At 48.2% G+C, this 18,498-nt stretch overlaps 3 protein-coding genes across 3 annotated transcripts in view; 2 read left to right on the top strand and 1 right to left on the bottom strand.

Annotated features, from left to right (window-relative positions):
* LOC119400015 (uncharacterized) overlaps positions 1–9,283 on the bottom strand; it is a 78,267-nt gene extending 68,984 nt beyond the window's left edge. Inside the window, exon 1 of the mRNA XM_049417917.1 lies at positions 9,067–9,283. Coding sequence (XP_049273874.1) covers positions 9,067–9,126 — 60 coding nt within the window. The 5' untranslated portion in view covers positions 9,127–9,283. The remainder of the gene's footprint in view (positions 1–9,066) is intronic.
* LOC119399996 (SUMO-conjugating enzyme UBC9) overlaps positions 1–18,498 on the top strand; it is a 562,334-nt gene that overhangs the window by 89,678 nt on the left and 454,158 nt on the right. The window lies entirely within an intron of this gene.
* LOC119399058 (uncharacterized) lies at positions 1,635–16,905 on the top strand. The gene is made up of 9 exons (XM_037665874.2): positions 1,635–1,761; positions 3,402–3,485; positions 4,570–4,658; positions 5,761–5,940; positions 7,212–7,349; positions 10,216–10,271; positions 11,349–11,485; positions 15,812–15,939; positions 16,699–16,905. The coding sequence occupies exons 1-9, from the start codon at positions 1,635–1,637 to the stop codon at positions 16,861–16,863; spliced, it is 1,104 nt and encodes a 367-aa protein (XP_037521802.2). The 3' UTR covers positions 16,864–16,905.

Here is an 18,498-nt window from a genome sequence, read left to right as displayed (position 1 = left end):
GCTATGCTAGGACGAGCTGATTGGCACCTACCCGCTTTCTGTAGCGCATACCCGTCAAGATTTCCTTTTACGACACCGGACTTGCTCCGAGCTTAAACAGCTCTGCTGTAAAAAAGAAGAAGAAGAAAGAAAAAGGACGCACCATTCTCCGTGCGCGTCCTTTTTTTTGTGCGTGTGCGAGCAAACGTGTGTTCTCTTCAAGTGAGCTGCTGCTGCTGCTGCTTCCATATCGTGGCCCACAAAGAACCCATCAGTCTCCATTAAGTGTGTCGGACTTATTTCTTACTTCGTTTATCAGGGTACGCAAGTACGCAAGCTCGAGCGTTTTGCGGATCGATAGACTAAAGGTGAAGAGTCAAAGAAGGCGGAGAGACGGAGGGGGGCGGGGGGTTGGAGGCAAGGACAGAGGAGAAGAAAGCGTATTCAGCAACCAAAAGAAAGATCCTCTCCCTCCTTTTATCTCAAATGGAAAAGAGGGCAATCCCTCCAGACATTGCTTCGCCGAGAGAACAGAAAGAGATCCAAAGTGGTTCCTCTTCAGTCGGCGTAGCGACCGCAGCGGCCTTTCGCACACAGACTCATTGCGAAGCTGTGACACGGGACGGTGCGTAAAGCTTAGCGCCGAACGCTGAAGGTAAGTCAAGCGTTGCGATTCCCTGATCACATATCTTCACCGCGAGAAACGTATATGTATACCGTAACATGGCACGTATAAATGGCCTCCAGAGATGCGCAGGCCAGCCGTTGTATCTTCTCTTTCTCTCCAAACTCTGCAGCCCGCGATGAACAGAACGTATGCAAGCCCACGTACGTTCGACAGCGCTGACATTCAGCTAAAGCTTGTTTCGTGTGCAGCGCACGTTATGTGCTGCTTCCGTATGCTTGACGATGTGGCAATTAGCTGAATGTAATGCTCTCGTGAGTACTCGGCTTGTTTGTCATGTACATTGCGCTACTTAAGACATTGGATATGTACCGGATAACCCGAACCAATACTATAGAACGAAACAATATGCATATTTACGCTTTCGGAGTACACGTTCTTCACAACACATTCTCCCGCAACTGTTCGAGTGTCATAATAAATGAAGCAGTACTTTCTTCAGAAAGGCAAATTAGAAAATTATCACGCTCGGCCCTTCAGGGCTGCCCAACGTCATGGACTTGCATACACGTCCTTCCTTATCTTACCATTATCGTTCATCGCTCCTTCTCTTTTGCGTACCCCTCCCCCAGTGTAGAGTAGAAGGCCAGGGTAACCTGTAGCACACGCCGACCTCTTCGCCTTTCTACGAATAAACCTTATTTTTCTTTCTCTCTCTCTCTCTCTCTGGCATATCCCTTGACGAGAGTGAGTCCTGGACTAAGGGCACCTCTTCTTAGCTACCTTGCAAATCAAGGTGTTTATACTTTCCCTCTCTCTCTCGACGTCGCTGAAGTCAGTAATGCGACGAAATGGGCTAGTTGGTTCATGGTGGCCTGGCGATGCGCTGTTGTAGGATAACAAAAAAATACCCACAAAAACACACTACAAAGAACACACAGTTGTTAAACTATGTCCAGTGTGTTCTTTGTGTGTTACCCTACAACAGCACGTCGCCAAGCCACTCGTTGAAGTCAACACAGGCCAGCCAATGGACAACCCACGCGTGGTGGACCTTCGATCGGACACGCTGACCAAGCCGACCCCCGAGATGCGCCGGGCAATGATGGACGCCGCCGTCGGCGACGACGGCTTCAAGGAGGACCCCACCGTCAACGGCGAGTATATACCAGGGTTTTTTACGCGTGGTATGGGTTAGCGCGAGGTGTATAGACACAGTCATGGCTACTTATGTGCGATACTACATATCTGCGTTTCTTAGTTGGTCTCTACACAAACTCGAGTTCACGTTACGACGATACAGAAGAATCATGTTTCTTTTGCCATAGTTGGAATTACATACTGGCTTTGGGTTGCGCTTATTGAGGCGGAAAACTTCTATCCTGCATCAAAGGCGAACATTGAACGTCAGTGGCGTCAATACGAGTGATAAAAAAAAAATCGTGGTCGCGTGATGACATCCCCGTATGACGTCATAATGACGTCCCAGATCGCCAAAATTTTAGCCGTTATCATGGCGTGATCACGGAGTCATATAGCGCGATGTCACATGATGACGTCATATGACATCGTCGTTTGGTCGAAGGTCGACAGATCCCGGAGGCAGTGCAAAACCAGATGAGGCGCAGAAAGCTTGGAATGCCTCCGATCCTGGAGGCGGGGCAAAAACCACATTAGGTGCAGAAAGCTTTCGGAGGGGGGCGGGGGAGGACAACACAAATGAGCAGAAAAGTGCAGATGAACACAAGAAAACACGAAAGAACAGAAAACACCAGATAAACACAAAAAAACAGCAGAAAAGTGCAGATAAACAAAAAAGTCACAGATTCGCCGCAAGGGCGAAGCAATGAATGCGATAGCAAGAAAAGCGGCCCGTGATGGACGCGCTGCGACTACCGTGCGTCCATCACTACCCGGCAGCTACTAGACAGTTTTAATTTCACGTACGTAGGGACTTCTCATACGCAAACGTACACGTTTGCTACGTGCACGTAGCAAACGTGTACACGTACACGTAAAAAAAAAAGTACACGTACGTTACGTGCACGACATCTGAAACGCTTTTAGCTACACGCACGTGACGCGCGGTGAGAGCTACCACGTAGCTCGATCTGCTGAGAATCATGAACACTGCGGTAGTTTGTTCGAGCGCCCGCGCGAGCAGACAGCGGAAGGGCAAGGTTCTCGCTGCGCAAATATAAGAAGAAGCGAGAGAGCTGGCCGACGCCTTTAAGTGCGCCCGCGCGCTGCTAGCGCCATCTCGCTGGTAATGAAGAAACGCTTATAAGCGCCTCCGCCTCGGAGGACTGCAAACGGTAAACGGTAAACGCTCGCCGTTAGCTGCCAGAGGGATGAACGCTTTGTGTAGTAGTGCTTAGCGCACCGCGCTGCGAATTCAGAGGTCGCTGGTTCGATTCCGCGCTTCGGAAGCATTTTTCTGATTTATTTTTCTTTGGGATATTGATATATATATATACATACTTATACATATACGCAGCATGACGACGGCGACGGCGCCGGCAAAAATCAGCCGAGACTGTCCATATAATTGCTATCGCAATAAAAGAAAAGAACACAAAAGAACAGAGTGCATATAAGCACAGCATAAACACAAGGGAAACACGGACAAGTCAATGCTTCGCAGTTCGTATTGCCCTCGCTTGGGGTGGGGCTGGTTTTTGCTTTTAAACGCCTTCGCTTCTTCTTTCTTGAAGAGAAATAACGCGATTGATTGATTGATTGATTGATTGATTGATTGATTGATTGATTGATTGATTGATTGATTGATTGATTGCAGAGTTGGAGCGCGCAGTGGCCGAACTGCTGGGCAAGGAGGCGGCCTTGTTCATGCCGAGCGGAACCATGGGTAACCTGGCCTCTGGTGAGGAGAATGAACTTTGGCTTGTGTTTCTTTACCCGGACGTTGTCATTATCTGATAACGCATCAGCTTATGTGCTGTCACATTCTGCAGTACATAGAGACTATTAATGATTTAATTAGTGCGTTACTTAGCCAGCCATTTGGTTAGCTACTTATTTAGTTACGAGCTTAGTTATCGGTTGACCAATTAATTCATCATTCACTGCAGTCATTTGTCTGATCGAGTAACAGCGGGAGTGAATGATTGAGTGAAAAATCGATGGTAGTAGAGCATAGGCGGGCGCACGCGGGGAGCAGGGGGGTGAGGCCGGCTCCCCTTATTATCTGAGAGGAGGGGGGGGTGCAAGTCTGCCCAATACCTTCACTTAGTCGGACCTGTCCTGCCATTTTTTGAAGTGCATGGTTATATATAGTCATACAGATTTTTGACGATAATGGCAGCCGCGGACCACTAATATATTGCATTCCAAGAAATGGTTACTTCCCATTTGTAGCGCCGGAAAGCCGGGGACCAGAGGCAGGCCGTTGTGGGAAACACGTCATCGCTTCACTTTCATTTTTGCGTCCACTGTGAAGCTTGTTTTCGCTCGAACTCAACCAACGGGGATGGGGGGGGGGGGCGCTGTGGCGAGACTTCACCCTCCCCCCTCCCCTCTAGGGGAACCCTGCGCACGCCTATGTAACAGAGTGCAAACCAATTACAGAAGTAAATTCTCGACAGATTATAGATCTACCGACTGAAATCTTCAATTAGAGAACGAAAACAACATTAAATCGTTTGGAAAGACTAAGAGGGAATCCCTCTTCATGTGTCCTCGATGTCACCTCTGTGCGCGTGCGCAAAAGTGTCGCATGAGTTTGCACACATCTCAAGGAATATGTATTGCAGGCTTGGCACTTGGATCCTATCGTTCCTGTACTCTTCTATTATAAGTCTGTATTTCCCACTTTCGACCCAATGTGCATTTTACGTAGTACCCGTATTAACCTTGTAAACATGCAACGAATTCTACTGGAGCAAGGTGTATGTCACATCACGTAACCATTGCGCGAGACGTGAACAATGTCGCTTGCCGGTTTGCAGTGATGGCCCATTGTGACCAGAGAGGCCAGGAAATACTGGTCGGGGACTCCTCACACATCTTTCTCAATGAGCAAGGTGCAGCGGCGCAAGTAAGCGAAGCACTTCTTTAAGTAGGCCTATAGTTTCGAATTGGCTGGTTAATGGTGTTTAACGTCCCATAGCGGCTAAGGCTATGAGAGATAACGTATACTGGAGTGCTCCTGATGATTCCTTAACGTGCACTGTCGTCACACAGTACACAGGCTTCTAGCATTTCGCCTCCAACGAAATACGACCGCCGCGGCAGGGATCGAACCTGCGTCCCTCGTGCCAGCATCCAAGCATCGTAACCACCGTACCAGCGCGCGGCAGACTATAGCTTCGAATTCGAACCCAGTGGCGCGCATCACTAAACATCTATGTGCACACTTTCCACGCTTACCTACACAGGACCTGAAAGACTTCCCGTGATGTCCCGCGGGAAAATAACCGGTAGATAAACATGGTCGGTATACAAATGGCGACGCAAGGTTCACGCAATGGCCTACAAATGCTCAGAACTATCCAGCTGGCAGACTTCCTGCAGAGTTAGAATGCTCGCCGCTGGGTACAATAAGGATACTGCCGCGGCCGTGACAATGCGTACGTGAGCTGGGCGCACGAGGCACGGCGTTCATTATATCTGGGCACGTCAAAAACGTGCACATGTAATATGCCGCAGATATAAAAAAATAGAAGCAGCTTAATGACCCTAGTGCTATTTCATTATACGTTTAGTGGACCGGAGATAAGTGGGGCTAGCAAAATTTTTTGCGGCCCATACCCACTAGGCTAGTTATAGACAGCTTGTTCATTTTTTTACTGGACGGCAGGTGAGTAGTGTAGCTTGGCCCAATTTCGGTGGCACATACCCGCTATGAGCTGCGTTACGCTCCGCAGGCATTAACTTCGACCTTATACAACTCCGCTGTTAAAAGAAACATGGTTAAAAATGGCTGACCCGCCATTACGGTTCTCTAACACTCCCTAACATTGCGCAGCATCCAGTGCTTCCTGCTTCACGCATGCAGCTGAGCCATGCTCAATATTTTGATTGCCAACTATAGCTCATTAAGCAACATCACCGTGCTCCATCTCTGCCACCCTGTTGACGGCTCGCTAAAGCTCCCTAAATATCACACCGCTAATGAGCGCTATACTCGCTTCGCCCAGGTGGCCTCGGTGCACAGCTGGGCCGTTCCGACACAGAAGGACGGCCGACTACTCATCCAAGACCTGGAGTCGCGCGTCAGGTACTGCGACATACCCTGCCCCAGGACGGCACTGCTATGCCTCGAGAACACGCACAACCTGAGCGGCGGCACCGTCCTGCCCATCGACTACTTGGAACAGGTGCAGTGTGGATCACTCGCAAGTCCATTGGAATTGATGCGCGTCAAAACACGCATGGGCACGCATACACACGAGCACACTGCCTGGCTGGACCATTACGAAACTTAAAGCAATAATCCTAGCGCTGGTTGGTTTGTTTGTTCACGGGGGTTTGACGTCCGAAAGCTACTCAAGCTGTGAGAGATGCCGCAGTGGAGCTCGGGTAATCTAGAACACCTGGGGTTCTTGGGACCACCTGGAGAGATCGCACACGGGCCCCTATCACTTCGCCTCCATCGAAACACGACCGCCGCGTCTGTGATCGAACCCGCGACTTTCGGGTCAGCAGCCGAGCAACGTAACCGCTAAGCCGCCGCTGCGGCGGCGAATCGTAAAGAAGAGCGTATGGCATTGTAGATACTCAGGTACGTCTAGTAATGCCTATATTAGCTATGATAATGACGGACGTCAATATATATCTATTCCAACTATCGCAACTGAAATTACATTTATCCATCTCCCACCGTGACAGCTGGACCGCTGTCCTCATTCGTGGCGCTGCATGTGCCAGCTCTTGTCGAACAGCTTCATACACCCGCATCGAGAATCTTAAGAGCGGGGTCATATATCCTCACGCGTAAAACTATCGTGGGCTTACACTTTTAACTCAAGTACTGTTTGATGAATTTATCAGTCCCCTGAGTGCCTAAGTAAACGACACAATTAGACATGAAGGAGGGTTTATGTTGAGACACGTTCTGAATGAGGATAGAACATTGGGCGAGTTGTATTACGCTGATGTTTAATTAACAGTGCAAAAGCACAAGGACCAAAGATAATAATAATAATAATAATAATAATAATAATAATAATAATAATAATAATAATAATAATAATAATAATAATAATAATAATAATAATAATAATAATAATAATAATAATATCTGTGGTTTAACGTCCCAAAAACACGATATGATTATGAGGGACGTTGTAGTGGAAATTTGGACCACCTGGGGTTCTTTAACGTGCACCTAAATCTATAAGTACAAGGGCTTCAAACATTTTCGCCTCCATCGAAAATGCAGCCGCCGCGGCCGGGATTCGATCCCGCGACCTCCGGGTCAGCAGTCGAGTGTCATAACCACTAGACCACAAGGACAAAAGAGAAGACCAGGCGACACCATGCAGCGCTGTGCGTTTGCCCTGTTAACCATCGAGATTTCATTCTGTCGCGCTCAGAAGAGTTGCTGTTCGAAATTAACCGAGAATTCAATCCACGCGATTTCACGCAGGCTTCGAGATTCGCGAAGAGTCACAAGATCCCGCTGCACGTGGACGGCGCGAGGGTCTTGAACGCGGCGACGTACCTGGACCTGCCGGCGAAGGACATACTGAGGGGTTGCGATTCCGTCATGCTGTGCATTTCAAAGGTACGTATATATACAAGACTCTAAATGGTACTTAAAGGGCCCCTGAACAACATCTGAAAATGCAGCAAGAACTAGCGCGTTATTCTCTCGTGGCGGTTTCCCGCCTTTTCGGCACAATTCGTGATGCCAGCAGTCTGTCCACGTGACCTCATGAGGAAGAAAGCTCTCGATTGGTCCATATAGGAGGGATATCCGTTGCGAATTGTCTCCTACCCGGCCTTTGCCATGCAGTCGCACGCCCGTTCTGTCTTGTCTCGCATGACTTTCGTGCGCGATCAACTGATTTCACTTCGTTTTTTGTGTTTTCGACAGTGTAAGCGCATATAGACACGTAGCCGAAAAGCGCGCAATCCAGATAGGCTCAACTCTTAGTGCTGACATTGTCCACGTGTTTTATGAAGAAATATGTGGCGAGGAGGTGATAGCGCCTGTAGGAAGGGTAGTGAACGCGAGAAAGATACCTCTCTGTCTAAACCACTCGAAGTGGTTTAGGGGATCTTCGAAAACGCGTACAGGAATGCCAGAACTGTGCAAGGATTTTACTCTTGCGTTCCTTCGCACAGTGTATGTGTTCTATCACCTGCCTTTCTGTAAATAAATGATTCTACGAAACTTGCGCCAACCGACTACCGCTGCGCCTCGCCTTCCATTGATGACGTCATTGCTTGTGTCTGTCATATCAAGGTGCGTTTTACTGGCATTTTCCTTACAGCAGACAACCTCTGCTGTATACACGGTCGTCTACATCTAACGTGAATACCTCATCAGCATTCAATACCTCACAGACGCTGATGTTGAGTACATAATTCGGACAATCATAATTGTTTTTATCCACACAATGATTAAACGTCATATAATCGACATTTACCTCGTGAAGTAGAATAAACGATCTACTTTTACCGACATCAATACTAATGAGCTGTTCACCTTAGATTTGGTCGACCCTGTACATCGATCGCGCTCTGCCGCACCTATATTAGCATCTGTTGTACTTCTGTTAGCCTATTTCGTGCCTCCATAAACAGCTGTCGTGCTACACCTGAGCAGTACGTCACACGCTTTACCTGCATATCCTCCCCCCCCCCCCCCCCCCCCCCCCCCCCTACGCTACGGCGCACTCGCACCTAATCACTCCTCCCTGGCACGCGCGGTCTTCACCGCTACGGCGCACTCACCTCAGACCCACCCCGCTTCCTGCACCGGCGCTCAGTCGTATTCTTTCCCCTAACCCAGCAGCGCACCGTGTACCACAAGATAATACGGCCCACACGAGCGCGTGGCGAAATTATAGTCGACCGCCAGATCTATGCTTTCGACATCAAAAAGCTTGCCCCCTGACGGCGCAGACGGAAATTTCGCCACACGCTCACGCGCTCCGAATTACTTTGTGGCCGACTGTACATTAAGATCGTGTCGCGATTGCACATTGCACAGAACATCGTAGCGACAGCGAAGGTAAACTCTTGCTTACGTGTCGCCCTGCTATCGAAGACGTTATGGGCGCGGACGCCGACACAATCACAAGAAAACAGACACCACAAATGTAGCCTGTTTCCCCTACCTATATTTGTGCAAGGATACCTAACGTTCTTTCTTTCTTTTTTTGTTTCTATTATGGATGTGTCCCGTTAACTTTACCGCAACTTTCTGAGTTTCGTTTAGGCTCAGTTAGCGTGGGGCCCGTATACGTAAAACGCAAAACTTTGGTGGGACTTACGTCCCGTCCCGGCGATGTTTCCAAGTCTGGCAGGAAGAGGCATTCTGCAGTCCCTCCCATCTCCGTTGTGGCGACGCAGCAAAGGTGTACAGTTTGTAACTTCTGACGAGCACCACGTTCATCAGTTGTACCGTCGGCGCGTGAACACCGGGCATATACAAATCCACACGAATGCGATTTAGCAGAAACGGGCGAAACAGACAATCTAGAAACCACGACACAAACACTACGGCCTGCACTGGCCGCACATACGAAGGTCCAACTAAGGTTGCCAAACAACTATGCGGTAGTCCGCTACTGCAGCCTATTCTCGAGTCCTTTTTGTTCAAAAAATAAAGGACGTATCACTTGTGGCGCCTTTCGGCCCACACCGATGATCATCTATTTCGCGCGCCTGTCTTCGTGTTATCTCCGCACGCCCGGCACTTCCAGGTCACGAATGGCGTGTGCGCTATCAGCGTGACGTAGCATTTTTTACAGCGAAAGGGCTCGAGCCGACTTTTTCTTTACGTACACTCTGAGAAAAAAATCGAGTATTTGGGGAGTATTTCTGCCATACAACAATCATCTGGCTTGCTCACGTTTCCTTTCTTGAAAACCCGGCTCACGCCACTTTCCTATCAAAAATGCTGTGTCACGCTGATAACGCGCGCGCCGTTATTACCGGGAAGTGCCGGGACCGCGGTGATAACGCGAGGAAAGTACGCGAGGTGGATGACGATTATCGTTGTGTGGCAGAAATATTCCCCGAATACTCGATTTTTTTCTTAGGGTGTAAAGCGCGATCAAGCCAGAAGACGATTATTGCTGCGGCACAAGAAAGAACTCCGTAAAAGGTGCGACGTGTTTGTAGCCGAGTGTTCTTCTAATGACCGACATATTCCGGCGTACATGCATGTGACGTTCAAGTCTAACTTCAGAGCAAAAGCGCCCTCTAGATAACAAAAGCTAATGACGAAGGCAATACATTTGCTTCTCAGTGGATAACACAGGCCGATATCGAAGGCCGTATAATCTTTGCTGACCGCAGCATGCCATTCTCGCAAATTGAATATGGATGTTGCGACAAGCAGTTACTCTAGAAAAGGAGTCGACAACACTCCGCTATGTTTATACAGAGTACATGCGCACTCCCTCTGATCATTCCAGGCCCTCGCCTGTCCTGTGGGATCCTTGGTGGCTGGGACGAAGGACTTCATACACAAGTAAGAAACTTGAACAGATAGATAGATAGATAGATAGATAGATAGATAGATAGATAGATAGATAGATAGATAGATAGATAGATAGATAGATAGATAGATAGATAGATAGATAGATAGATAGATAGATAGATAGATAGATAGATAGATAGATAGATAGATAGATAGAAACAAACGGACAAAGTGCCTTTCGTTCGCTAAAAAAAAATGCTTCGCATTTCATGTGTATCAACCAGCCCCATGAGCAAGATGCTCGTTTTGTCATTTCGTTTAGCTTAATTGGGCGGCGTGTGAATGGGTCATCTATATAGTGCACAGCGACAGCTGCGCAGCGGACCTGATTCCGGGTGCTGTGCCAACTTTTATCGAACAGCTTCATGTATACACCCGTATCGCGGATCATGTACCTGAGGATTGGTACCAGCCAAAAGACGAAGCAGAAAAAAGTGGCGCACAGTTGTTTGTTCAGTCGTTGTGTGCGCCACTTCTCTCCTCTGTGTGTTCCGTCTTTTGGCTCATTCGAAACCTCGAGAATACGTATCAAGTGACCCAGAGCATAAGGTAATGAATCGACTTTCTAGTGCTGGCACGTCATTGTGGAATACCTTACCAGTTCATGCAAAACAGCACAATGCTTTCATTTTGATGTTTAAACATCATTACAGGAATCAGTAATAAAATGTTTATATGTTTTCTCATATAACCTGACACGCCGTTAAACTAAAAATATGTTTTGTATGCTAACCGGAAATGCTGTACGTATAAAGGATGTACAAAAACATTAGATGTTTCAACGATGTTTATTAGGCAAATCTAAAATAGTGTGAAACTATTTTATGCAAGTTAGATGTTTTCAATATGTTCTGTGTGCTAAGCTAACATGTCGTTAAATGATCGTATAGCTCTGACTCCTGCCTGTACATTTATGTATGTTACAGTTGCATGCATCCATACTAGCATTCTGCTAAGGATCCAAATGCTTGTAACATGTTTTTGTTCAAATTCAAATCTACGCAGTACTTGCAATCTTTGTACAACAACAAACAAAATTGTTCAATTCAATTCGTGACGGGATCGCAGGCTGGTACGCACGCGCAGGTGTTTGGGCGGAGCCATGTGCCAGTCGGGGATCCTGGCGGCAGCGGGTCTCGTCTCGCTCAAGACCATCTTGCCTCGGCTGCACGAGGACCACGACAACGCGCAGAGGCTAGCGAGAGGTATACCGACCGACATTATGACAACGTATAGCTGGCTTGCACGTGACGTCATGGACGCAGCTTCTGAAAGGAACTGGGACTCCACGATGGCGGCTTTGCTGGCAAATAAGTTGCGTCTATATGAAAACGACGCGGCATGAACGTCTGTATGCGTGAACAGTTAAAGAACTTGCATGTGATGTTTTGTGACATCGGAAACGTCGCGTCCCAACATGCTGGCGCTCCAACACAACGCTGTCAGTGACGTCAGTGCAAGCCAGCTGTTGAGACCGAACCAAGTACAAATCGAACGGTTCCGTCAGAAGCGAATCGAACATTCTTCTAAGGATAGTTTTGGATAGCGAAGATTCAATATAGAAAGATGTTCAAAACTTTATATCCAAGGGCGTTTATTGTGCAGATCTTCGCTCTTCGTACACGTTCACCAACCTGTGGTGTTGTCCATCGTTATCGGTTATTGTGAGGACTCGCCTAGTCCGAGATCTGTTGTGCCTTGGGTGTGGTCGCTTCGTCGTGTTTTGGAGACCTAAATAATAAAGGCAGCATTAAAGGCACCTTCACCCCTGCGGCTATAGCACCGGTCGCGCGACCAATTGTGACTGGGGATCAAAAAGCGACTCCACGTGACCGACGTTCACGCCTGCGTGCGACTTATGCATGACGACGTCACACCCAATTCACGTCTGCTCGCATTGCCATTGCCCCGTAAAATAAGATGACGTTCTGTTCCTGCTCATCTGATTGGTCCAGACGTTTGCGACTGCAGTCGCGCGACTGAAAAATCGAACAACAATCGACTGAACCAAAGCGGCCATTTACGACCAGACGCTTTGCGACTAAGTACGTTACGAGTTACATGTAATCGATTAATTGTAATCAATTACATTTTCGTGTGATTCGTATTATAATCGATTGCTTTTTCTAAACTAACCTTCTGGGCAAATCAATTAAATTTTCTTGTAATTGATTACCAATATTCAATTACTTTTGTTTTTTTTTTTTTCAAAAGTCAATTTGTAACCAGTCTTCTACGGCAGTTGTCGTCCCCAAACAATTGGCCTCGAGGAGTTACGGAGTCGCCCTCTATCGGACGCGCCTTGATTGCGTGCTAGGCAGGATACCGCCGGCGCGCTCCCCATAGGTTTTGCTGTCGGCGCTCTACAAAAACACCTCGCGGAAGCCCTCCAGGGCATTTCTGTAAGTACTTTCGAAATGAGATGTGTTCTTTACTGTCAAGATAATCATTTTCGACGAACTGAAAGCACAAGATAGTCTACAGTCGCTGTCTCTTTGCAGAAAACCGAGCACCCGCTTCACGCTGTCACCGCGTTGGAGACCCCTGAACCGGCTTCTTGCGTGAAAGGTAGTCACTCGCTGAGTGCAAACTATGTGAAATATATCGTTAGAGTAGACTGCCTGTATAACCAAACGGAGCATAACAGAAAGAAGCCTCAAGCCAGCGATCGCACGGGTTCGCGACGACTGATGGTGCCTCTGCATGTATGAGCGTCTGCATGTATGTTCGTACTGATGGTTTCGCTTTTGCTACGAGCGCGTTTTTGCACCGCGCTGCGAACTTATTCAGGCCGCAAAATATGAGAGTTTGTGAGTAAACAAACAACTACTGTTGCGCGGACGCTATCAGAGCAGTTCAAAAACAATTTCCTTACAACTGCGGCTTCGGTGCGCATGGCAACTTTGTGATCTGCCGTCCCGACGATTCAGTGTTTTTTTTTTCTTTTTCGGTCTAAATTCGGGTATGTTTCAATGTCATTTGACAAGTTGTCTCGCACTGCGTATTGATTGGTCTTCTCAGCGGGCAAATGCCGCTGCTTCTGTTTCTTTATTCAGCGCATTCGTTTCGTTTGGTGCTCACACAAAACGTTAGCAAGTGCGACGCCAGTGAACTTGCCGCTCTCTGTCATCAACAAATTCATAGACCAAAGCTTCACCACTTCGAGATTGCTGGTGGAAGAAGAACCACTCTACGAGACCGAGCATATGTAGCAGCATGCGACGCCTAGAAAAAGGAAGAAAATACAGTAATGTTTGCCGGACTTGTTCTGCAAACGTCGTCTGTGAACTAGGACCCACATGAACTTGAAATAGCGGTGAATAAAATAGAAGTTATTGCAGCAACCAGCAGCCGCAATACAGGATAGTAATTATTTGGCGTGTACCCCAGCAATTTTGGCAGCAGTGTCGTGTCTAACGCCAACAGGGTGGCATCTTTTCCACGTAAATAAATAAGGCTCCAAGAAAATACATGGGGTTGGCCGGTGGGCCGATCACGGAGGCAATGCAAAATTTATGTAGCTTATGAAGCAGTGCATGCCTCATCAAATGGGAAGGTTGCCCGTCGGCGTCCCGCGTCGGTGGCGTCAAGACGAGTGATGCAAAAAATAATCGTCACGTGATGATGTCACCATATGATGTCATCATGACGTCACAGATCGCCAAAATATGTAGCGTCATTATGACGTCACATAATGTGACGTCACATGATGACGTATTCACGCGTCATGGTCGCTTTGCATTGCCTCCGTGATCGGTCACGGAGGCCGTGCAAAACCGTGTTAGGTGCAGAACGCTTTTGGAGGGGGGCGCGGGAGAATCAGCACATCGACTGACAAGAAGAAGAAGATGGCTTTCGCCTTCTAGTCATCTTTAACGAATGCATAAGGGACCCTGTGCGTTTTCTTTAACGTGTCTAAACAATGACTTGCGCATCTGCAGCCGATTTTGTGGACGCTGAGCACGGGGCCGACGATCAAGAGGTCGCATTGGAGGGTTCTGAGATGGCATCGCACGTGGTAAAAGGTAGCGCTTTTACTATCCTGTGGCAGATAAGCATCATTTGCCGGCGGGAAGCGCGCGCGAGCCATCGTCTCAGTGCGCGCTGTCTGCTACTCGCCGAACATCGAAGGCCCAACGCAGTAACAAAAGTCTACGTCGCGGAAGAGCTTGTTGCACACAAGACTCGTAGCGGATGGCTACTTGCCGGTTCTTAGCTTTACAACCCATGCTTCACGCTGTTTCTTGTCCCGCGGTTACCAGTGCAGGCTGACACTGGGCTACTTTGCGTAAGCGCGGCACTGCGGCACCGAGCGGTAGAGCCCCATGTTCGTCGCCTTCGGAGGCAGCCACTCTATTAAAATGGTTTCAATTGAGTAGAAAATGAGAGAAAACTTCCGAATTTGAACAGACAGCAGCGCATGTGGGACTTGAAACTCGTTTTCAAAGCACGCGGCAGTGCGCCACAAGCAGCCGACGCGGGCGCTGAGACCACGTGATCCTGCCAAGCACGTCACGCCGACGGTGGCGCCGGCGTTTCCAGTGGTGGGCCTCGAGGCCAATATGCGACCGCTCGGAAGGGGTCCCCCATCCTGTCAGACGGGGGGTCCCTACAGAGCCTATTTTTTCGCCTTTTCTTTTGGCCTTACCTGCAACGCCTTGCCCGAGCGCCAGCAAGAGCGAAGCGCGACGCTTCATAGAGGACATGGACACTAGCATCGAAGCACTGCGCGACTACGAGCTGGCGCGCAAGGTGTTCCTACGCTTTGACACCGCCCTTCACTTCAGCGCATGCATTGAGAGAGTGTTCAGTGTAGCAGCTGACCTCTTAACGAAGAATCGTGGGGGAATCAGCGACGACAACTTCGAAAAACAACTTCTGTTGAAAGTTAACAACGTGCAACACTACATTGCAGAAACCGCAGTAAGCCTCCCAGCCTTCACGCAAGCCTCCAGACTTCTCGCTACCATGCAAGCCAGTATATAGTTCGTTGTAATTTGAGTAAACTGTGTTAGGGCAATACATTTTTGAACGAAAGTAACGGAAAAGTAATCGCTTACATTTCTGTAATTGCTCAGTTACTTTTCTGGGGCTGTAATTGACCACGATAATCAAGTACATTTTAAAGGAAGTAATCGCAATTGTAATCGGTTACTTATTTTCTGTGACGTGTACAAGTCTGCTTGCTTGCTCGTGTGACTGGTGCTAGTCGCATGTGTGAAGCGTTTACAGCGCAGTACCAGTATGTGAAGCTCTTCAAAGGATACGAATGACTGCGGCTTAGATGCAACAAACATTTGTCTCACTGAGCCAAGTGTGACGTGCTCCACTACGCAGGTTCATGCGTTTCATATCTGCTCATGGACATCTATTAGAACTTGTTCGATAAAATGCGGTATCGTGAACGTATACCGTAAACGAGTCCTTCAGAGAGTCACCAATTGATTCATTTCTTCACTCACTGTGTGAGAGGGTAAAATGAACGCTATAGGTACACGAAGGCAAAACTACGGGTGATACCTTTTGCGCAGGGGTCAGCCTTCGAGACAACCCGTACGTCGGCGTGGACCTTGAGACGGTGCAGACAAACGTCGCCGTCTACGACTTCCACGACCCCTGCCGGCTGTCGCCGCTAGCATTCTGCGAGCGCCTCAACAAGGTGGGCATTGCCATAGAGTTTCATACCAGAGGGATATCTGGCGCTAGTGTCTATGGGAGCTGCAACGGCTTCACCCAGCATGAGAATGATGGGTAGTGTATGGATTTGCCTAAGCTTCGATCTTTCGGCTCACCAATTTTAATCAGATCGCGAGGTTCACAACGAGCCATTCGCTTATCCGAAACGTAAGCCAAAACACAGCAATAAACAAAGCCACAAATGCGTTTGAAGTCGCAAGGACGAAGACTAGGCAAATCCAATGTACTACCCATCATTCCCTCGCTGGCTGAACGATCGCAGCGCGACAGTTTCCTCTAGTAAATACTGTAGGGAACTCTATGGGCATTGAGACGCTTTCCTCACTACCAGCGGGAAGACGCTCTAAATAGACATGAAATACCGTGTCATATGTTCAAGTCAATACTACCAGTAATACTATGCCGACGAAGAAACCGAAAAGCTGTGGCGTGCATAGACAGTACCGGACACTCTGCTCCAAGATGTTTCTTGGTCCCTCGCAGCGTCTTTTCCTGACAAAGACAGCAAAACTATCTGAGTTGCACTAATGTACACTCCTTTATCTACACTTTTATACATGAGAGAGTCACTTGTCTAGCACTCTCTTTAGAGAGGCAAGTTGACTCTCTTTGGGATAGCCAATGTGACTTCTTTCTTAGAGTGTACTAAGCTACTAATATACTCTTTTATCTAATGAGCTCCTAATGTATACACTCATCTACCTATCCACTTCTCCCATAGGTGACGCAGAGGGAGTACGAAGACCTCCAACAAGCCGTCACAGTGAAGATGCGCGCCGTGAGCCCGACCAAGGCCCGAGCCGTGCTGCACAACGACGTCGGCGTGGATGACGTGGACGCGGCCGTGCTCAAGATACGCTACGTCGTCGAGGAACTTACGACGTAGCGTATCTATAAACACATCAGGTCGTATCTGACACAATGCAACACGTTTAAATACCTTTCCACGGGCAATTGAAATGTAGAATACACTGCCAAATTAAATTGTTGAATTCCGTTCTGTGGTTGACATTATCGCAAAACCATATTTTTGTAGGCATATACTGAACAAAAAGAGCTCGTGAAAATGTACGGAGCTTTTTGATATGTGATGTCTTTACAGTCGGAACGCTCCCGTCATCTCCTGCAAGCTGGACTTCGCTACAGCGACACGAACACTTATGACCGATGGATACATGACAACACATTCCACAACACTTCTTCACTTCATACACAACACCGGCCTAACGGCGCACATTTAATACAAATATACAGCACAAATATTATGCCTTACGGGCAGGTCTATGTCGCAAATTAAAAAAAAAAAGTATTTTAGCGTCCATTTCCTATATGGGCCTGTGCAAAAGGCTCACAGTATTGTTAAAAAATATAAATAAACAAATAAATAAATAAATAAATAAATAAATAAATAAATAAATAAATAAATAAAACCGTGCCGCGGGCGGGGGGGGGGGAGTTCAGCAGTCTCTATCAAGGAGGTTTAAAAAATGCTGGAGTGGAAGCTCTCCCCATACAAACACAGAAAGCCTGCGAGGCCGAACAAGTGGCCATTGCTATTGCTCTAGCGCTCCCTCAGCGCGACACAATATTTACCGACTCCGAACCCGCTGCACTGGCTTGCCGCCGCGGTACAATATGCCCAGGCGTCCTTAAAGGCCAACTCCGGCGATTTTTTGGCCATGTCAAAGTAATGGTGCTTTTATGTTCCTGAGACGCTCCTGTTACGGGCCCGATAGCAGAAATACTCGGCAAATTGGAGAATAATTTTAAATAAGCAAAAAAGCGCAACACCGAAACCGAAACCCAACCGAGTGTACTGGCTACGTATGACGTAGACGTTGTTACGAACGAACCGGAAGTCGTGCAAGGCATGCCGCTCCCGCCGGCGCGGAGTATGAAAACTGTGACAGCCGGGACGACCAGCGAAGCGCCGGCCAAACCAACGTTGTCTGTCGCCTTGTGCACAGCAGACGCTCGCTGTAGCGGCCGAAGCGCCGAAGTTAGCGGTGCCCTCGGCTGCGTCACTTCCGCCGCCTTCCCAATACTGACGTCACGGACGCAATGTTGCCAATAATTGTGGGAAGCCAGGAGGGCGTTTGCAGACAATCCTTAAAATTCATTTGCAAACAATCTGCGCATGTCTCAAGCCTGTAATTTGGCACAAATGACGGAAACGTGCAAAGGAACGTACCCAGCGAATTTCATTAAGATCCGTCGACCTCGAAGAATCGCCGGAGTTGGCCTTTAAGCATTAGAATCCACTCAAATAAACGTAGATACGCACATCCACTGGTTCCCGGGGCATGAAGGCCTCAACGTTCAACCACGGGTCCCCAACGGTAATGAGCTGGCGCATAACCTCACGCGAGATCTTACGCGCCGCGCGGGGACGCGGGCCGGCTCTCCGGCGGGGGACCCCAACACTCACCGGGAGCCACTCCTCTCCTATCACGAGATTTGCTCGCACTATAAGTTATCTAGAAAGACGCTTAGACTGCTGCAAACGCACAGTTACCCCAGC

The sequence above is a fragment of the Rhipicephalus sanguineus genome, chromosome 7 (assembly GCF_013339695.2).
Source record: "Rhipicephalus sanguineus isolate Rsan-2018 chromosome 7, BIME_Rsan_1.4, whole genome shotgun sequence".
Lineage (NCBI taxonomy): Eukaryota > Metazoa > Arthropoda > Arachnida > Ixodida > Ixodidae > Rhipicephalus > Rhipicephalus sanguineus.
This window is presented reverse-complemented; position numbering and strand designations above follow the sequence as displayed.